This window comes from Monopterus albus, unplaced genomic scaffold (assembly GCF_001952655.1).
Source record: "Monopterus albus unplaced genomic scaffold, M_albus_1.0 scaffold154.1, whole genome shotgun sequence".
Taxonomy (NCBI): domain Eukaryota; kingdom Metazoa; phylum Chordata; class Actinopteri; order Synbranchiformes; family Synbranchidae; genus Monopterus; species Monopterus albus.
In genome coordinates this window covers 341543-361152 of record NW_018128034.1, presented here as the reverse complement: position 1 = coordinate 361152, position 19610 = coordinate 341543, and the positions used below count along the sequence as shown (strand labels likewise).

Below are 19610 nucleotides of genomic sequence, written 5' to 3'. Positions count from 1 at the left end.
TTTTCTAACAATTGCTCCAACAGTTGATCTATTTTCACCAAGCTGCTTGGCAATTGCCCCGTAGCCCTTTCCAGCCTTGTGGAGGTCCATAATTTTGTCTCTGGTGTCTTTTGACAGCTCTTTGGTCTTGCCCATGGTAGTAGTTGGCATCTGACTGACTGTGGGGTGGACAGGTGTCTTTAAAGAGCTCAGACAGGTGCTACTAATTTAGATTAATGAGTGGAGTAGAGGTGGACTTTTTCAAGGCACAGTAACAGGTCTTTGAGAGCCAGAATTCTTGCTGCTTCTCAGGTGTTCAAATACTTATGTTCAGCAGTGCAAGATAAATAAATTCTTTAAAAATCATACAATGTGATTTCCTGAATTTTTTTTTTTATTCTGTCTCTCAGAGTGGGAATGCACCTACAATGTGAATTTCAGACCCCTCCATGATTTCTAAGTGGGAGAACTTGCAAAATCACAGGGTGTTCAAATACTTCTGTTCGTCACTGTAAATGTGGTGGTCGGCAGAAGGGTGTTAAGAACATATTTAAGCAGTATTTCACATAAAATCAAAATTTATTTTTAACTCACTTTAAAACAACAGCACATTGACCAAAGTGCTTCACTAATATAAAACACGAATAGCAGGACACATAAATCAATAGAATAGAAGAATGATAATACAATCACAGGCAGCACTACAGGCCCTGCCCCAGTAGTTCCTGTTGACCGGGGAAAGTTCCTTTGGTAGAAAGAAAGGCGGCTATACAGTAGCTATGTAGTGAAGAAGTAATATCATTGTGGAATAATGATATCATTTTATTATAATGGAATATTACTGTAATGCTGCTTTGTCAATAGCTGAAATTAACTTGAAATGCCTGTGTATGGATAACGTTTGAACAGACAAAGCTCTCGAACAACACAACAGCTTCGAGCAGGCGATTTTACAGAATCACAGTCAGAATCAGGATCAGCTTTATTGGCCAGGTGTGTTAAACACACGAGGGATTTGACTCCGGTACAGTGGCTCTTGATGTGCATGTACAATGTTTTTCCATAAGGTAATGAGTTGACAAGTAAACAAGATAAGACTGAGAGAGCAAAAAAAAGAGTTGGCATTAGGAAAAAAATAAAATACTTATAGAAGTGTGTATATAAGTGTTTGTATTTATACTGTATATATAAATACATATATATATAATAATTCCTCACTCGTCCCACAATAGCAACATCAGAAAGAAGGAACACGAGAAGCTAGAGCTAAATACCAAGGGCTGAAAAAGAAGAGCTAGAAAAGATGTGGACATACAGTATATATTTTTATGTATATATGTATACACACAGTTTAGATGCAGTTTTCCAGATAGATATATACAAAAGTATATAGTATTTACAAAGTATTGCACTGAGGGTTGTCATTCTGTTATACAGTCATGGGTGTAAGTGTTCATCAGAGTGATGGCCTGAGCAAAAAAACTGTCCTTGTGCCTGGTAGTTTTGGCATACAGTGGCCTGTAACCCCATCCAGAGGGGAGGAGTTCGAACAGATTGTCCACAATGTGAGGGGTCTGCAGAAATCTTTTCTGGCCTTCTCTTGACCTGTGACCCATAACTTCAGAGCCTAGTTTAACTGTCACTTTTTATTCTAAATTCAAAATTTTTGTTCAAACATGGGGAAAAAATACATATTTGAACACCTTGACAATCAAACATTTACAGTCTGTTAGCACAGCTGTTTGAAGCTTGTATGCCTTGTTGTTGAAAGCAAGTTCTTAACGTGAAGTTTCTAAGGGTCTGCTTACTCACTGGTTGTCACATATATTTATTTGTGTAAGTAAGTAGCAATGTGCTTTTGACAACATGTTTTTATGAGATCATAAAGATACAGGAAGAAAAAGCAACACAGATATGTTCTTTCCTCTCTTCTGTTCTGTTAATCATCATGCAGCCCATCCAATTCTTTGTGCCACCTCTGATTGTTGTACCTCAACAATCAGTGACCACCAACAGGGCCTGTCTCTGACACAAGCCCTTACTCAGTCCCATCCTTTCCTGAGCGTCCCCAGTTGCAAAAAAAAAATTGAAACCGGACTTAGCAGGTTTTGAAAAATTTTGAAATGATTAAATAAAGTCTGAGCCCCCAAATGCCACAGAGGAGCATACTGTTTTTGTCTTTAAACGATCTCTGTCCTAACCACCACAGATAGAAAATCAGAATGAGCTTTATGAAGTGCTTTAATTGACAGACAAATGTAAATTTCCTGTGACCCAGCTTGAAATGAGCAGACGTGTAAACCTGCCAGACAGTTATTGATGTACTGTCCTTTATGGTTTCACTGTGAGCTTGACCCCAAATATCCACTCTGCCTGTCTTTGCTATGTGGACCCATCGGAGCTCAAAATGATCAGTGGTGACAGCGATGCGACAGGTCTGAGGCTGAGAAGTGGGGGAATTAAGGTGGCCCTTCTCAAATCTTGCTGTAGTTCATGTGTACAGCATGCTTATGCCTGGATTCTTGTGGAAGGATCCCTGCTCCAGTCTGAGTTGGAATGTTTTGTCTCACATGACTTCTGATTTTCGAAGATTTCATTAAATGTAAACATTTGGTGTGGAGGTATGCAGACAGAGGGGCTAGGTACAGTATATGTGATTTTAGAAGTAAACTCTCTCAAAGGCTCCCCAGAGGTTATCTGCTACAAATAGCACAGACAAAAATAGCCCCTCATTTAGCCTGTGCACCTGTATGCATGCTTCATCAATCACAACATCATTATTGGACTTAACTGCACAGATTTACTGTATATGGATGTACCTTTTAGCCTACTGTTAGGACCTCATCTTTAAAGGACTCTGTTGCATCCAATGACGCTTCACTTGTGTTTGGTCTATTGGTTGTTTCTGTATTTCCATACACCATGGTATTCAATGGTACTCAAGAACATGAGAGTAATTCATTTGTGCTAAATCTTCAGTGAATTAAAATAAATGTTGTCCTATAGTTTGTAGACCACACCAAGAACATAAACATTAGGATTAGCATAGAAGACAAGACAATAGATACAGGACAATTACAAAAGAGATTCAGGGAGTTTTACATGTGGCTGTGTGTATGAGGATGTGTTGTGTGAGTGTATTCAAGTGTGGCTGGTAAAGGTAGAAGTACTGATTCAAATACTTAACTTGAGTAAAAGTAAAAATGTCCGACCTTCATGCTGCAGACTCTAGTATCTTATGACCGACCTGCAGGAACCTTAACCAAGTATGTGCCCCATCCTCACCGTATCATATACTACAACTTTTTCTTTTTTTTTTTTTTTTACTGTTACTTCACTTGGATGTTTACTAACAGGATTTTGTGAAATCATATCTGGTCTTTAAGCCAATCAGTGGTCAGTGTGCAGCTTACACAAGTGTGATGTGGAAAGTGGAGACATCAAGGTCAAATATATGCTGAGAATAGATTTTTCAGGAGTGTACAGTAGCATTTTCTTTTAATCTCTCACTCACTCTGTGCGCCATCATGCTGTATGTTTTCTGACCGTTTCCCATGCCACTGAACACTTTGCAGATTTCCTGTGTGAAAATGATCTGGTCTCTCTGCACCTCTATTGGCTAGCCCATGTTCAAAAGCCACTTGATAACTTTAGTCTGTTTCCATGAGGCATTTTCATTATTTTATCTACTTCTTCCCCTTTCAGTCCTGTTCCTATATTGTTCATGTATTATTACACTAAGCACTACTGTTAACAACACTACGGTACCAATGTTTTGCAGGTGGAGGAAGCCTTGAGTGAGGTGGACTTTCAGTTGAAGCTGGACCTTCATTTTACCGACAACGAGCAGCAGTACGTTTTATGCAAGAGTGAGAATGAAAACTTGGCATAAAATAAGGGCTAATCTGCATTAGCAAACACAGCAAAGGCACAATGCCTGCTCCATATCTTACTAAGTACTCTGTTTATTTTTGCTCAGTGTGTATGGCTGCAGAATATCTTCAAGGTCTCCATTGTCATTACAGTAAAGCTGCAGACTTTTCTGACTCTTTCTTTTATAGCTGCAAGGACAATGTCCTTAATAATGATCTTAGATTATTGGTGAGCAGCAGTCCACATTCTCAGACACCATTTGCTTCCACTCTAAAAAAGAACTTTTTTCTACAAAGGAATAGACACTCCAGTGTTAGATGGTATAGTCTGTTGGTTTTATTTTGTTACATTTAAAGATAATTATAGCAAAAACAAGTACTCTGTCACTTTCAGAGCTACTGTATATAAGGTACTGTGTCATTAAGTGTATCAGTGGCCTCCTTCCATTTCTTAGGTTGACAGAGATAGTGACCGTCCCGTTGATCAGCAGTCGGACCCTCAGCCTCCACTTCCACCCGAGGAAAGGCCTCCATCACCACGTCCCAGTCATGTTCGACTATTTCCACCTGTCTGTCATTTCTGTCTCGATACATGCCTCACTGGTTGCCTTACATCAGCCACTAATCAGGTAGGTCTAAGATGGGCTGTGCAAACATCCACATTTGGCAGACCTGAAATTCACAGAAAGCAGGGATACCTGCTTGATATGATACTGTATGATGCTGGGAACCCAACTGACAGTTCAGTAAGAAAAACAGAAAAATTTAAAATGCAGACTAGGCAGTGTGTTTAGCAAATGGAACCTTACTGCGGGTAACAGAAAAAAGGACAGAGGAGCTGCTCTGATACAAAAACACTACTGAGTGGATGTACTCATTTGTACTTTTATGATCTCACCTATAACTTCACAAACCTAATGAGGATTTTTATCTTGATTGGTTACTACTGTAGGTAGTAAGTTAGCCCAGCATGCAAGGCAGCTCACATTAGAGCAGACAACACACTTACCTGCCTGTTACAGTTTTTATTTTATGTTTCTGGCTTTTAGATCTTTAAAAAGATCACTTTGTAGGAGTACAGTGTTGCTATGTTGTGTAAAAGAGCCAAAGAGAAATCCAGCTCCTTTTGCTAAATTATGAATAGACAATTTTTTGAGGAAGGGATTTAGTTTAAGAAGTACATTTTCTTGTTGGTTATTTAATTATAGAACTGTTTATTATTTTCAGTTTTTGAGTGAAAACCTGCTATTGTATGAATATCAACACAGAAGAGCTCAAAAGAATGAACTGTTGGCACACCCTTTTTCCTCTTTGTATTTGTTCTGCCAGTCACAATTAAGAGTTTGTCTGTTAGCTGCTTGAATTGATATCTTTATAAACACTCTTCTGATTAATTCAGATCACAATATCAAAAACTCTGTTTAGCCATGCATTATAAAGATTACTGCAGCACTTGATTAATTGAAACGGTAGTGTCTCTCATCTAATTTGTCTTCCTTCACACACACACACATGCAAACACACTCATGGTTTGTCCTTGTGTGTGTCCTCCCTGTTCTCGCTCTAGCTTTGCACGTACAGGGAAGGGCTCCTGGCTGGGGAAGGGCTCACCAGAAAGCACCAGCGACCCATCTGCCATGTCTTTAGACAACCTCGTGTTCGGAGCTGGCTACTGCAAGCCAGACAACTCTGAGGTATGTTAACCTTTAGCTGTTCAAATAGAAATTCACAAAAAGTCAAAGCCATTCTTGTTTCACAAAGCTACAAATGGCTCAAAATGAACCGGGTATTGTCCCCATTCAGATGGATTGTCTTTGTTGTTTTTCTAAATCAAATCAAATCAAATTTATTTATTTATATAGCACTTTAAAAACAACATCCAGTTGACCAAAGTACTTTACATGGCAGAATAAAATGACAATAAATGACTAAAAAAGAATAAATAAGATCAGTGCAAAAAATAAAACAGCACAATAACTCAGACATACTGTACATTCAATAAATCAAAATTAAAAGGAATGCATCAGGTCCTACTGTGTATTAAAAGCCAAGGCAAATAAATAAGTTTTTAGCAATGATTTAAAAGTAGTCAGGTCAGTAGCAGATCTAACATTAAAAGGTAGACTATTCCACAATTTAGGGGCTGCAACAATAAAAGCACAGTCACCCCAGCTTTTAAATCTGGCCCTAGGAACCTTTAAAAGAAATTGGCTTGAAGATCTGAGGGACCTTGTAGGTTTGTACCAATGCACTAATTTGGTGAGGTAAGATGATGCCAAACCATTAAGAGCCTTAAAAACAAAAATCAATAACTTCAAATCATTTCTAAAATGTACTGGAAGCCAGTGGAGAGAAGCCAGTACCGGGGTTATATGCTCAAAGACAAGACAAGCGGCAGCATTTTGCACCATTTGGAGACGAGTGAGGGAGGACTGGTTAACACCATAGTATAAAGCATCGCAACAATCAAGTCTAAAAGTGATAAAAGCATGGATTGCAATCTCAAAATCATTAAAAGAAAGGAATGACTTGACCTTGCTTAACAGCTTCAGGTTTAGAAGGTAGATTTCACAACTGAGTTGATTTGCTTGTGAAACCTCAAGTGGCCATCAAACATCACCCTGAGTAGAGTTGTTTTTGGCGGCCTGTTTTAATTTTAGTTTTAGTCTAGTCTTTGTGTGAAGCTGTCATTTTAGTTTATATTAGTTTTAGTCACATTCATACTTTTTTGTCTAGTTTTAGTCGATGAAAATTGATGACATTTTAGTCTAGTTTTAGTCAATGAAAATTGTATTTTAGTCTCTTTTTAGTAATGCAATTCTATTTAACCCAGTCAACATAGTATAAGTACCTAGTAGTATAGATGACACCAAAAGTTTTTTAGCCAAACCCATTTCAAACAAGGTTATCTTATTACATTATTGTTACCTTACAGACTTAAGAATACATCCAATACACATTTTGTGTGATTTTGTGGCCACATTTCTCCCCATCTTTTTCCACAACACACCCAGTTTTCTTTTCCACTTCTATGTAACATAACATTTCATTTCGTTTTGGTCCACGAAAATAAAGGGACATTTTGGCATAGTTTTTATTTTGTGAACCACATTTAGTCTAGTTTTTTCATCAACAATATTGCATTATACATTTAATTATAGTCATCGTCACACGACCAGCATTTTCGTTGCGTCTCGTCTCGTTTTCGTCACTCGTTTTGGTCACGTGATAAAGTTTCATTTACTACGATATTTAGTCATAATTTTCGTTGACGAAAGCAACTATAACCCTGAGATTTTTTTTACAGTCGACTTCAGGTATTGAGCTAGGGGGCCCAGGTCCTGGTTAGAAGCAGTTAAGTTTTCTGTAAGCTGGCAGCTAAATGCAGAGCAATTTCGTAAACACAATCTCTGTTTGGGGACAGAGTGCAACAGATTTAGCTGTGATTTGTTTTGGCATGTCGTCCCTAAGCAGCAGGATTCAGCCCAAGAGCTGAGCAGAGAGTTATTCTGGTCTGGGTTACTGAAACTGTCTGTCCCTCAGAATCTGTCATTTATTGGTGCTTCATGGAGTCCCGGAGGCTTAAAAACCAGAGGCCAACAAGGAGATTATTGCTGTGTGGCATGGTGGCTTTTCATAGTATCCACCTGCCCAAGCATGTGGGCTCCAGACTTAGCATCTGGAAGTGACGTAGCCTTGTCTCCTCCCTCTCATGCCTCTGTGCTCATTTACACATATACTGTGTTTCAGCAGCAGAATTGCATTATGACATAAATAATAATTGAGTCACTGTTATCATATCAATTGAGATATACAATTTACTTCATAAGAACTTATTGTATTACACTTTTATCACACAAACATGTAGTTGTACATCTTAAATAGCAGCAGCTGGAAAATCTTGTTAATACATGAGCAATTATAAGCTTCTAAGACAAAATTGCCACATAATTTACTCTCGATTGCATTGACTGGCTGGAAACCAAAGTCCCCAAGTGATAAATGATGATTCAGTTTTAATGAATTTCTATTGTCATGTTTTGTTTCTGCCAAAAAGTTCTTTTCTACATAGATGAGGTCTCCATAGTAACTCCATACTACATACAGAGTGTACTGTACACTAATCCATACTGTACTTACCAGTTGGAAATTTCTAGAAAAAGCTAATAAGTGGACTTTGAGATAAAGGACTAGTCCAACATTTTGGGAAGTCAAATTATATAGAAATGCTCTGCAAAGTCACTGCACTCCTTCAAGAAATCATTCCATGGTTTCTCCATAAAACCATAAATTGGTGTTTTTGATTTTCTACATATTAAACAAAGCTTACCTTGTTAATTAGTAAGCCCTAGAAGTGCTGGTTGGTATGTTGTGTTTTTTTTTTTTTTTACCTTCAGGCAGAGCCAGGCTAGCCGGTTTCCATGATTCCAGTCTTTGTGTTATGCTAAGCTGACAATCTCCTAGCTCTAGCTTCATATTTAGCATACAAATGCATCCTGCTTGTGTTAAAAAGTATATATTACAACTTTATGCTAACAGAAAATTATATACAATCAAGCTGGACTGTAATTGCAAGTCATTTTGCACTATTTTCATTGCAATAATCAGTATTAGTGTCAGGCCTAGTTTAAAGAAATTAGTTTCCACATTTCACCATGCCACTGATCTTGAAGTAGTCATTACTTTTAATCAAATTGGCCTCTTATCTGTAGTTTTCCTTTTGTTTGCCAGTTATTTCAGCATACTGTATGCACAGTTGTAAAGCTGTAGGTTTCATTTTTGCTTCCTTTTATAACACGCATCTCTCAGATCCCTGCTGACGTCACAGTCTGCACTGTAAATCTTAATGAGCACCATGGTTGTCCCCATCAACCCTCTTGCTCCTGGTTTTTATTCCCACTCCTGGCTGTGCACTTTAATAAGCTCTGTGTTTAGCCGGGCAGGGGGCTTTCGTTTGATCACAGTAATGAGTTCTGCAAACAAGCACCACGTACCACATAGCTGCAGGTGAAATCTGCACACAATGCCTCCTTCTGCTTCAGCCTTTATTTATTTAGAGATTTCTACCTGTGGCTTTCTTGCATTTTCAGCACTTTCCCCCTTAAAACCACTGCATTTTAGTGCCATGTTTCTGTCACTGTTATGTTGTTATTTCTGGGAAATATCAACTTCAAAAGATAAGAAAAGGTTTCCTCAGTGGTATAAAAGTATATTTTGAGTGGAAAAGATGCTATTAGAAGTGAGACACAAGAATATGTGGTGTTTCTGGTGGAAATAAAACATGGTACCAAAGGTAAAAACTCAGAAATCATGTTAGAAATAAATTATTCTTTACAATACTAAACGTATTTGACAGCAGCAGCAATGCCTTTTTTTTTTTTTTTGAGTGCACCCTCATTTTTGAGTTAATCCTAAAAACAGAGTTCCATGGAGTAGTGGCTGAAATCTTCCCCTATGAAATGGGACAAGCCTTCAAGTTAATGACTAAATAATGGTTAAGTTATCAGTGAATCACACCATGCTGTCTTCAGCTGTGGTGATTCCTCTTGTGTGGTCTGTTAGCATCAGTTTGTGAATTTCAGCAACAAATAAGAAAAAATGTAGCAGCAGTGTCCCCGGCCAGGAGTAAATAAGGAGTGCACCCAAAGTTAGCTAAAGAAAGCACTATGTGTGTCTCATTTTTTCACAAAATAACCAATTTGATTCTTATTGGTTTGTTATTTCATAGAACTAGGGGTTTTACTTTACTTTTTACATGAATTTCAAATGTGCCACCACTGTGTGAGTATGCCTCAGCCTACCCACCCAGTCCAAAAGCCTCTAGATCTGCCCCTGTTGCTTAGATATCATTACAGACTGTGACTGTAAACTAAAAAGTTCTACAGCAGTAAACAGATGCAGAAAATAATGTGTCAGGTGAACTGGACCAGCACCCAAGCAGTATCAGCCCTGAGAGAAAGTAAACCATGATTTGGTCGGTGACTTTACTTGTTTGGGGCAAATTGTAGTACATCCCCAGATACTCCAGCATTACATGCCTTTCAAAGCTCTGAACCCCACTGGTGCTACCAGAACATCCCATCATGCAGGTAGCAGACTGTTTCAGTTCGGCGACCAGCGGATGAGGACAGTGGCTGGTCACATTCAAGGCTCACTGGCTCCAAAGTATGACAGCTCATGTGTACAGTGATAGTTGTTTGGGTAGAAGTCCATTAACTCTTCAGAAAGATAAATGGGAGACATTAGGCAGCAAGGGTGTCATGATTTGTACCTGTGTGGACAAAGACGTGTTATACTCAACACTTACCGTAAATTGCAATGATGAAAGTTATTACTACTGCATTGTTAGAGAGCCACCTACTGGCAACATGGCCGATAGTACAACTCATGTTTAACTAATTCACTCAAAGCTGGGGCACTGACCTTGAGCTTATGTTATACAGTATGCTGCTCCCTCACTGATCTGCTTGGTAATTTACATTATGCACATCAATTATCATTTTTATTGTTTCAACAAATTTCAAACAAATTTTATTTTCAAGAGGGGTGCATTACAACTTGCTGTGCCACATATATGTATTGATCTGCTTTAACAGCCTGCAGCAAGCTGTGTTAAGGGCCCATTTGTTTTTAATGTCCCATTTGATGTTCCAAGTTATCATCATGACTTTGCCAGTGCAGAAACAAGCTCAGTGACATGCTTACACATTTGTTGTAGTGCTAGCTATAAAGTTCAAGCATGTTCCTTGTTGAGGCAGGCTATTTTTCTGAGGTGACTACTGACCTACAAAGCAGCTGACATTTCCTCTGGGTCTTCTTCACCACAGGGAAGCTTTTATGTACCCAGTGAAAACTGTCTGCAGAGAGCACATACATGGCACCGCAGACTCTGTCGCCTCCTGCTGGTGGCACACAGAGGCCTCCACACCTACTACGCTGCACTGATGAAGGAAATACCACCGCTCCAGCAGCCTCCATTGGACTCAGGTGAGCATAGCATATGCAAAGCTCTGTACTATACTGCAATATCCTCAAAGTATGAAAAACAGATGTAGTCATTATGCATAGTCATCCCTCTCAGAGTATTGCAGTATACTGACACCATGTGTAAGCACCATTATATTGGTATTATTAGTCCAGCAGAGCTATTTCAACCATTGTTGTTGAGTAGTTTAATTTACAATTGTGCATTATATGTTGTGGACAAAAAATTGTAAACTGCAATGTAACTAGTAACTGGTCAAATAGAGCAGTGGAGTAAAAAATATAATATTTGCCCCTGAAATGTAGTGGAGTTCAAGTAGCAGAAAATCAATTTACTCAGGACAATCACATTGCTGAGGTAAATGTACTGACTTACTTTCCAACACTGGTGAACAACACGCAATTATTTTTATGGCCTTTAATAATGGATTTCAATTTACAACTTTCAGTTTAAATTCTCAGTACAAAAGAGGGTAATTTTACAGCTTTGTGTTTTATGTTAGGTCCTAATTAGTATAATGAATTGCTCTGCAAACAATCTCTCTTTCCACAGAGAGGCTGCCTGTAGAAGAAACTCTAAATCAGCTCACGATAGAGTTGCAGGTATGTTCATTCACCACTACTGCATAGCAACATAATGTGGAGCCACGTTTAAGTGAAGTTTCCATTGGTAGACAGTGTTTTTTTATTGCCATCTAGTTTATCCTTATTACTTGAATTCGGTTTTCTGTTTATTTTACTTTTATTCTATTTTAGTTTCTTAAATGCTATGGGCATTCAACATTAGGTGAGAGAGAAACAGTATTTTGATGTTTCTGTATGTCCTGCACATATAGTGAATTGACAATAAAAATCTTTGATCTTGATGGCCCAGCTGTTATTACCAGCCTTTTGAAAATAAATGCACAAGTTCTCTCCTTCAGCAATCCAAAGTCAGGCAGACCTCAGGTCAGGTATAAAGATGTAAGCAAGAAAACCATGGATGCTAAAATAGAATTGTGCAGTTCAGATGTATATTAAATTTGTCCATGTTCTATAAGTTGCAGGAAGGCCATGAGAAGGTCGCAGAGCAGATCAGCAGGGACGTGAATCTGCTCTGCTCCCAGCTGGCTGCTCTGTGGAGCCGCTTCCTGGAGTCCACTGTGCTCAACCCCCACATCCTCTCCTATCTGGCCCAGGAGCACCACACCCTCAGGGTGAGAGTCACACTCCATCCAAAGCTTATACAATGCCAGAAGGACCTGCCAGAAGCATGGCCACTTTAGTAGCTCTCCATCAAGCAGGCCTTTAAGGTAGAGTGGCTAAACAGAGGCCACTTAAAGTAAAAGACATAAGGAAGTTTGTTTGGAGTTAAAATTGACCAAAGCCTGGAGAGTCAGAGTGATCTCACAGCACTAAGCAGCATAAGATGCCATTCTAAATCTCAATAGCTTAAACTCAGCTGAGCAGACTAATACAACTCCCAATGCAATTTCTCACTAATCACTGGGCTGTTTAATATGAATATGTACTTCACAGTGGAGTAGCTCTCAAGGCTCTCTTATGTGGCACTGTTTCGACTCAGTTGTCTGAAAATAATAAACGTGTTTGCTTTAATATAAGAGTACCCCAAGGGTATACTGTCATGCCTACTCTCACTAGTGGAGTTAAGATTTCAATTAACACTTATTCTGTAATTATAGTGGGGTGAAAATACACCAGAAAAAAATATTCCTGTTGGTTTGCCTATCACAGTGACTGACTTTCAAAGCTTTTTTTCACAGGCTGAAGCACATGATGTGAATATTTTTTTGTGTGCAAACCTTGAATGCTTAATGGATGAGAATGACTGTTTTCATCATCTTCTGTATACAGTAACTGCAATTAAAGATGAGACTGAAGCTCTATCAAGGTGAAAACTGTTTTATTTGTTTCTGGAAAATCCAGGTCAGGAGGTTCTCAGAGGCATACTTCTTCACTGAACACCCCAAAGAGATATCTCTGACTTTTCAAGAGGAGCTGTGAGTATCGGCCATCTCAAAAAGAGAAGAATAACATTTTATGAATGGAACAGTATCTATTATTTATGATATTACACTCCACATTCAGAATCAACAGACATGGCCAGATAGCTGCAGAGGTGCGTGGCTCAGACTACCTGATCAGGATGCCTCCTTTACCTGTTGAGTGCCTGGAAATAGATGGAGACTGGAACAGCCTGCCCATCATCTTTGAGGACAGATATGTTGAATCTAATCAAACAGGTAATATACTGTGGAAAATGGCTGAAAACTTTGATTTATTTGTACTTAATCACTCTAGAACCACAATGTCCTTCCCTTTTCAGAGTGGGTATCACATGTGCCAATGCATGCAACCACTGATGAGCAGGCCAACTTAAATCCTGCAATCACTCCTGCCAGTCGAATTCTCAAAAGAGGCCAGAGAGCCAAATCACCAGCAAAACCCCAGGATCCTGTGGACAGTGATGACTGCATGGACCTGCCAACATATGTCTCCCTTATAGCAGAGAAGAGTAAGACTTGTACCAACATCAGAAGAATCCAGAGCCCTGTTTCTCCAGAGGACAGCAATGAACTCTCTCAAGCAGAGGCAGAAAACTTTAATGAACTAGCAGAGAAACAAGGCCGAGCTGGAGAGAACTGTAGTCCTGGTCTGAGGTACATTACAGGTAAGCGCTGTGATGCTGATCCATATAGAAGAGAAGAGGTCCTGATTCAGTCCCCAAACCACAATCCTCTAAATGACTGTAATAACAGCAGTGAGGAGTCTCTTGCTCAACATGTAACAGAGAATACAAAGAGACACTGTGATGTCATCAGTGACACCAATGCAAGAGAGAGTGAAAACAATGAAGAGGAGTCTGACATTGCAATGCCATTACATCACTCCATGGATGACGTGAGTGAGGATGTTCCTCTCATCAGCCTACCCAGTGCCTATATCCACCCAGTTATACCTTCCTTTCCCGGTGATTTCAGAAAAGACATGACTCACCGTGGAGGCCTGGTTGGCCCTAAGATCATGAAGCGCTCACCCTCAGTTATTTCTGACTCAGGTATCGAGAGTGAGCCCAGCTCAGTAGTGTGGCCCTTGGAAACTACACTGCAAGGCCAACCTCCTCTGGACTTCTCCAGTGAACAGGAGATCCCACAGCAAAAAGTGTGTCGGGACCCAGTCCACCGCAGTTCTCTTGAAGGCCTTCAAATGGAGAGTAATGGAAGCCTTCCAAGTGGAGGTATACAGGCCTCACTCACTTCCATTAGCTCCCTCCCCTACGAGGAGGACCAGCAGCAGCTCAGCAAACTGACCAAGTCAGTCTCTGCGCCACAAATAAGCAGTCCAGAAGATACTGAGAAAGACCATGTGCTGCTCAGTCAGGAAGCAGCTGCCAAAAGCTTAGTGCAACACCAGGATTCATGTAAAATTACCTGCTCCTCTTTGAACAGCACTCTGGATTCAGAGCAGTCTGAATCATCTCTATTTGACATGAGTTCATCAACAAATCTTGTTCTTATTCCGACGGAAGGTATTAACTCTGACAAGTCAAGCCCTTCACAATTCCTGTCAGAGCCCTACACAGCAAAGTCAGTGTTAAGTAGCATGTCTGAAGTGTTGCTTTTACAAAAGTCTGTAGAGAGCCCTCATGTGAAGGAAAGTGCTCTTATTAGCAGCCGGGAGGTGAATATGAACCATCAAACAGACGTCAGAGTCATAAACGCCTCAGTGGAGGATGTGGATCTTGTTGAACTGGAAGCAACGCCCTGTAGCTGTAGAAACAAACAATGTGTGCATAAAAGTGCAGCAAATCAGAAGAGAATTAACAGTGGAGATGACTGCCAAAGTTTTCATCAAACCAAACTGCTTGGTGTTGAGGATGAGGATCCGTCACGTACATTTTTAGAACCTTCAGGGCTTCAACACTCTAATGACCTTTCTAACAATACCACCACAATACAGAGGCCCAGTGACCTTGCTGGACTGACAGCCAATGATATCACATCATCTGTTGACCTCAGTGGGATATTATTTAAAGAGAAAGAACCTTTAGATGGTCAGACTAAGCCCTCTAGGATCCCCAACTCAGGGCTGGCCTTCATGAATAAGAAGATGGTGGAGGTGGTGAACATGTCAGTGTCCTGTGCCCCAACCTGTCTGCCATTTTCCTCTGTTCTGAGAGACTCTCCATCCATTAGTGGATTGTCCGCTCGCCAGGCTACCTCACCTATAACCCATCAGCCACTGGGCTCTTTTGGTGTCATCTCTTCCTCTTCACTCAATCTTCTGAATATGGAGGACGAAACCAATGAACGAATGCTAAAGTAAGTTTGTTTTATCAGAGAACAAATTTTGTTGTAAATGTGTTTTCAAACTCATATGAAATTGCATAGCATATAAATTTTTGGTGTACAAAACTGGTTTATTTTGTTAATCAAATTTCCTGTAGTCTGTTGAAAAAATTCCAGAAATGACTCGGACTCAAAGCCAGACAGTAGCCTGCTACCCATTGGACAAAGAGCCATGCATTGAAACCCATATTAGCATTAGCTTTCTAGCTAATGTCTCCTTATCCACCAAAGATGGCCAGTGTCGTACTGTAACCGCTGTCGGCCTGAGGAAAAGTTCTGTATAAATAGCAAATTAGCCAGTTTGTCGTCGCACTTTGAACAGTTTAAAAACTTGAACTTGCAGATATCAAATCTAGGCAGTTAACATGCTAATTGGTTTGGTTAAAAACACTATCGCTCTACACTTACTTGGTTCTTAAGAAAGTAGGCTAACCATCAGTTACTAATCAAACACATACATCAACTTGCCCCTACAAAGACCTTGACCTTCCTCTCAGGAGAAAAATAAATAAAGTGTGACCTCAAACAGGGATTATTTATGTTATTTCAGTTGGACTTTAAGGCACAAGCATGTTCAAATATGATATTTGTGTTCAGGCAGATGCCATTCTTATGTAGGTGTTGACAATTAATGGTACTGAAAGTGTAACATGTCTGTGCAAGTTCTCAGTTGTGTTGATTATAATCTCACTCCTTCAAAGTTTTCCTTGGAAGGAGACCTACATTTTCAGTATGCTGAAAAAACTTAGAAGAAGGCGTCTGAATGTAGGTTTAGGTAGAAGACGTTTCACCTCTCATCCAAGTGGCTTCAGCAGTTCTGTTTGACTGTCATTGTCATCCCTTATGTGGCCGGTTTATCAGAGAAGTCGAAAAGGATTTTCCACAACCGCAATATCCCAGTTATGTTAGAGAACACCTTTCAGCAGAGACTGGGCCATCCAAAGGACAGAACCCCCAGACACAAACAGAGTAATGTGGTGTACACAATTAAATGTGGTCAGGAGTGTAATGACCTGTATACTCAGGAAACAAAACAGCTGCTGCACAAGCGCATGGCCCAACACAGGAGGGCCAACCCCAGTGGACCAGAGTCAGTAGTCCACCTCCACCTGAAGGGCAGAGGACATTCTTTTGAGGACAGTGAAGTCCAGATCCTCTCCAGAGAACGTTGCTGGTTTGAGAGAGGAGTCAAGGAAGCATTTTTTGTAAAAATAGAACACCTCTCACTAAATAGGAGAGGTGGACTGAGACACAACTTGTCATCCATCTACAACCCTGTTTTGAGATCTCTGTCCAAACATTTTGACTCCAATTCACACCAGGACAATAGGCGTTGGTCCACATGAGGGTTCAAAGACAGGTAACGACGCTCACCGATACCAGACCCCAACGGCTCAGTCTTTAGGGGACATTGTTGGCCGTCGAAGGACTGAAACACCACCCAGTGGGATAAATACCTCCTGCTCACCACCAGTCAGAACTGATGAAGCCTCTTGGATGAGAGATGAAACATCTTCTACCTAAAACTACATCCAGGTGCCTTCTTCTAGGTTTTTTTTAGTATACTGAAAATATAGGTCTCCTTCCAAGGAAAACTTTGTAGGAGTAAGATTATAATCGACACCAACTACTGGAAACAAGGCCAAAACACAAGGTTTTATGGGTATGTTGTAATAGCTGTTGATATCTTGTGCCTGTAGCTGGCACTTACTCATGCTTGGAAAGTCAAGCATAACAAAATGAAGAGAGGGCAAATTTGAAGTGAGGAAGTCTAGATGCGGTGAAATTCCTCCAGAGTGTATTAAATCCCATCAAAGACTGTGAAGACAAATCCATCACGGTTAGCTGAAAGTAGAGGAACGGGAATTGGATTTGTTTTGATTAGTCCTCAGTTAAAATCTGTAACCTGGCAAGATGACAGGGTAGTAAACCTTAGAGAAGCTGTGAGACTTTTGTTCATAAACCTTAGTTTATTAGAAGTGGGCAGTGTGAACTGAACTTTATCAAATAAAAAATGCAAGGCTATTATATTTTGGACCAAAGGGAACAATCTGCAGGAGTGATTCACCTTTAAGAGATGCACTTTTAGTGTCACATGAACATTTGCAAAATGACATTTTAGATCAACGTTTTATCTGTGCATCTGTAACTAAGATTGCTCGTCTTTGCACAGTCACTGGAAAATCAATTTATTGCTAAGATACAGAATACAATCTCTGGCTATATTTCTGAATGTCATTTCCCCTTTCTCTAGTTTCTACAAAGCCAAAGAGGAGCTGTTCAATGAGTTGAGTTTTCAGGCCAGCTTGTACAGTAACCTTCCTCTCCTGGCATCAGATCTGCCCTACTTCCCTCCAGAGGAGGAGGATGAGGAATTTGATGATGGCATACACCTTGTGGTGTGTGTCCATGGGCTTGATGGTGAGTCATCATAAAGCTGCACACAGTCCCAAATTCACCACAAGAGCATAATAACTGGAGTGCCATGGGGATGATGTGGTTTTGTAGGCCACCCGGAATTTAGCATCATTCTTGTTCCCCGGACAAAAAGCCAATGGGATTTTTCCATAAGATTTTGGATTACTGCAGAAAATAAGCTCTGTGACAAATAAGAGTTTATAATACTCCCATGTTTTGTTCAACAAAAATAAAAGTCACAATTTAACCACTTTTATCATTTTTGAAGTCCAGATATGATCGGCATAAGTTAAAAAGTTATTTCGAGGCTATAAACAAAGTACATTACGGTCCCATGACTACAATCTCACCACCATGTCTTCCAACTTGTAATTGTATTTAATGTCTTACGTCTTTTACAAAACCCTTTGCTTTCCTTAGCATGACCTGATCTCGCTAGTGATTGTGGTTGTGTCAGTTAGGAAAGTTTACAAGTGCGAGTTTAAAAACAACAAGGCTGTAAAAGTGAACTAGTGAGTCTGAGTCTGTTTTTGCAGTGATAATGGTTAATAGCTCAGACAGTCTCATTTAGCCACTTGTTAGCAACTGCCTTTTATAAAACCTAAAAAATGTCAAATTCAAGAGTGTGACATTTACTAACATAGTTTATGTCATAGAAACGTGAAAATTTATTGTGCTTATGTTAATGACAGACCTTATTTCAAGGACCTAATCAAAAACCCACTGACTTCAAGGTGAGGGAACCGGAAGTGTAAAAATGCTAGCTCAGTTCTGGGTTTTAGGTTTCACTACTACAGCACTCTATATTGACACACCTGTAGCATACTGTACATTCTTCTTTTATTCCAGCGTCCTAATAGCATTGTAAATGTATTACGGTATCTGAGAATATGTCCTACAGTCTAAAATATCTCATCACAGTATATAGTCTGTGAATACTAATTCCTTAAAACATATTCCAGTTGTCTGTTAAATGATTAATGTGCTTTTATTTGAAGAATTGAGTCAGAATCTGTGCATATAATTTCCTCTTTGCTTCCAGGAAACAGTGCAGACCTTCGGCTGGTGAAAACTTTTATTGAGTTAGGACTGCCAGGATCCAGGCTTGACTTCCTCATGTCTGAAAAGAACCAGGTAAATTTGTCTAAGAACATATACAATCAGATTATGTGAAAGCGCTTTAGGGCTATTTGTGGAGCACTGATGGCCATGCTTTTCTTCTGCTGTCTCCCTCAGACTGACACGTTTGCAGATTTTGACACCATGACAGACAGGTTGCTGGATGAGATCATTCAGCATATCCAGCTGTACAACCTCACCATAGGGAGGATAAGGTCAGTCAGTTTTAATATGCATTACTGTCAACATATTTTCAATGGATTATTTGAGGCAAGACAGAACAGAGGCAGTCTTCAACTTAAGTGGCATTTTCTTTGGTCAGCAGGTGGCAGCAGAAACCTTACTTTTAAACTTGTTCTCATCATGAATGCCTTATAGAAGTCACTGTTTCATGATAATATATAGACTGTACTGTACTCAAAATGGATAAGTGGCACAAAATGGATGAAAAGCTCTTATCATACAGTGCCAATAAGTTTCTGACTTTCACTCAGATTCTGCTCCTTGTGTGTTGCCTAGTTTCCATCAAATTAAGCTATTCATCTTCCTACTTAATTGCCCTCAATGTGCCAATTTATTTTTTTTAACTCAAGTTTGTTAACTTTCTTTATTGTGGCCTATTCTCTAGTGAATAGGTATCAAACAGAAAAGCAATGGACTGCCACCACAGCATCTGGTTCTTTCCACATTCCCTCTATATTTAGTTTGGAAGGAGACAGATGAGGAGGAGCAGACATGGCAGTGAGGGATTTTGTGTAGCACTGTAGCAGTACAGTAATTAAACTAAGTGACAGTCATAGCTTCATAACTCTAATATTTCCCTCTGCTGGGAACATGCTACAGTATGTCCTCTTATTAAGTCGTCCTTGCCTTTGACAGTGTTTTCATT

At 39.7% G+C, this 19610-nt stretch overlaps 1 protein-coding gene across 5 annotated transcripts in view; it reads left to right on the top strand.

Moving 5' to 3' along the window:
• Window positions 1–19610, top strand: part of fam135b (family with sequence similarity 135 member B) — a 52839-nt gene that overhangs the window by 22602 nt on the left and 10627 nt on the right. For all 5 annotated transcript variants that reach the window (XM_020614921.1, XM_020614924.1, XM_020614922.1 and 2 more), the window contains 12 exons: window positions 3761–3831; window positions 4307–4480; window positions 5419–5545; window positions 10679–10838; window positions 11389–11438; window positions 11876–12031; window positions 12762–12835; window positions 12924–13078; window positions 13162–15157; window positions 17439–17605; window positions 18645–18736; window positions 18839–18936. In XM_020614921.1, coding sequence (XP_020470577.1) covers window positions 3761–3831; window positions 4307–4480; window positions 5419–5545; window positions 10679–10838; window positions 11389–11438; window positions 11876–12031; window positions 12762–12835; window positions 12924–13078; window positions 13162–15157; window positions 17439–17605; window positions 18645–18736; window positions 18839–18936 — 3320 coding nt within the window. The remainder of the gene's footprint in view (window positions 1–3760; window positions 3832–4306; window positions 4481–5418; window positions 5546–10678; window positions 10839–11388; window positions 11439–11875; window positions 12032–12761; window positions 12836–12923; window positions 13079–13161; window positions 15158–17438; window positions 17606–18644; window positions 18737–18838; window positions 18937–19610) is intronic.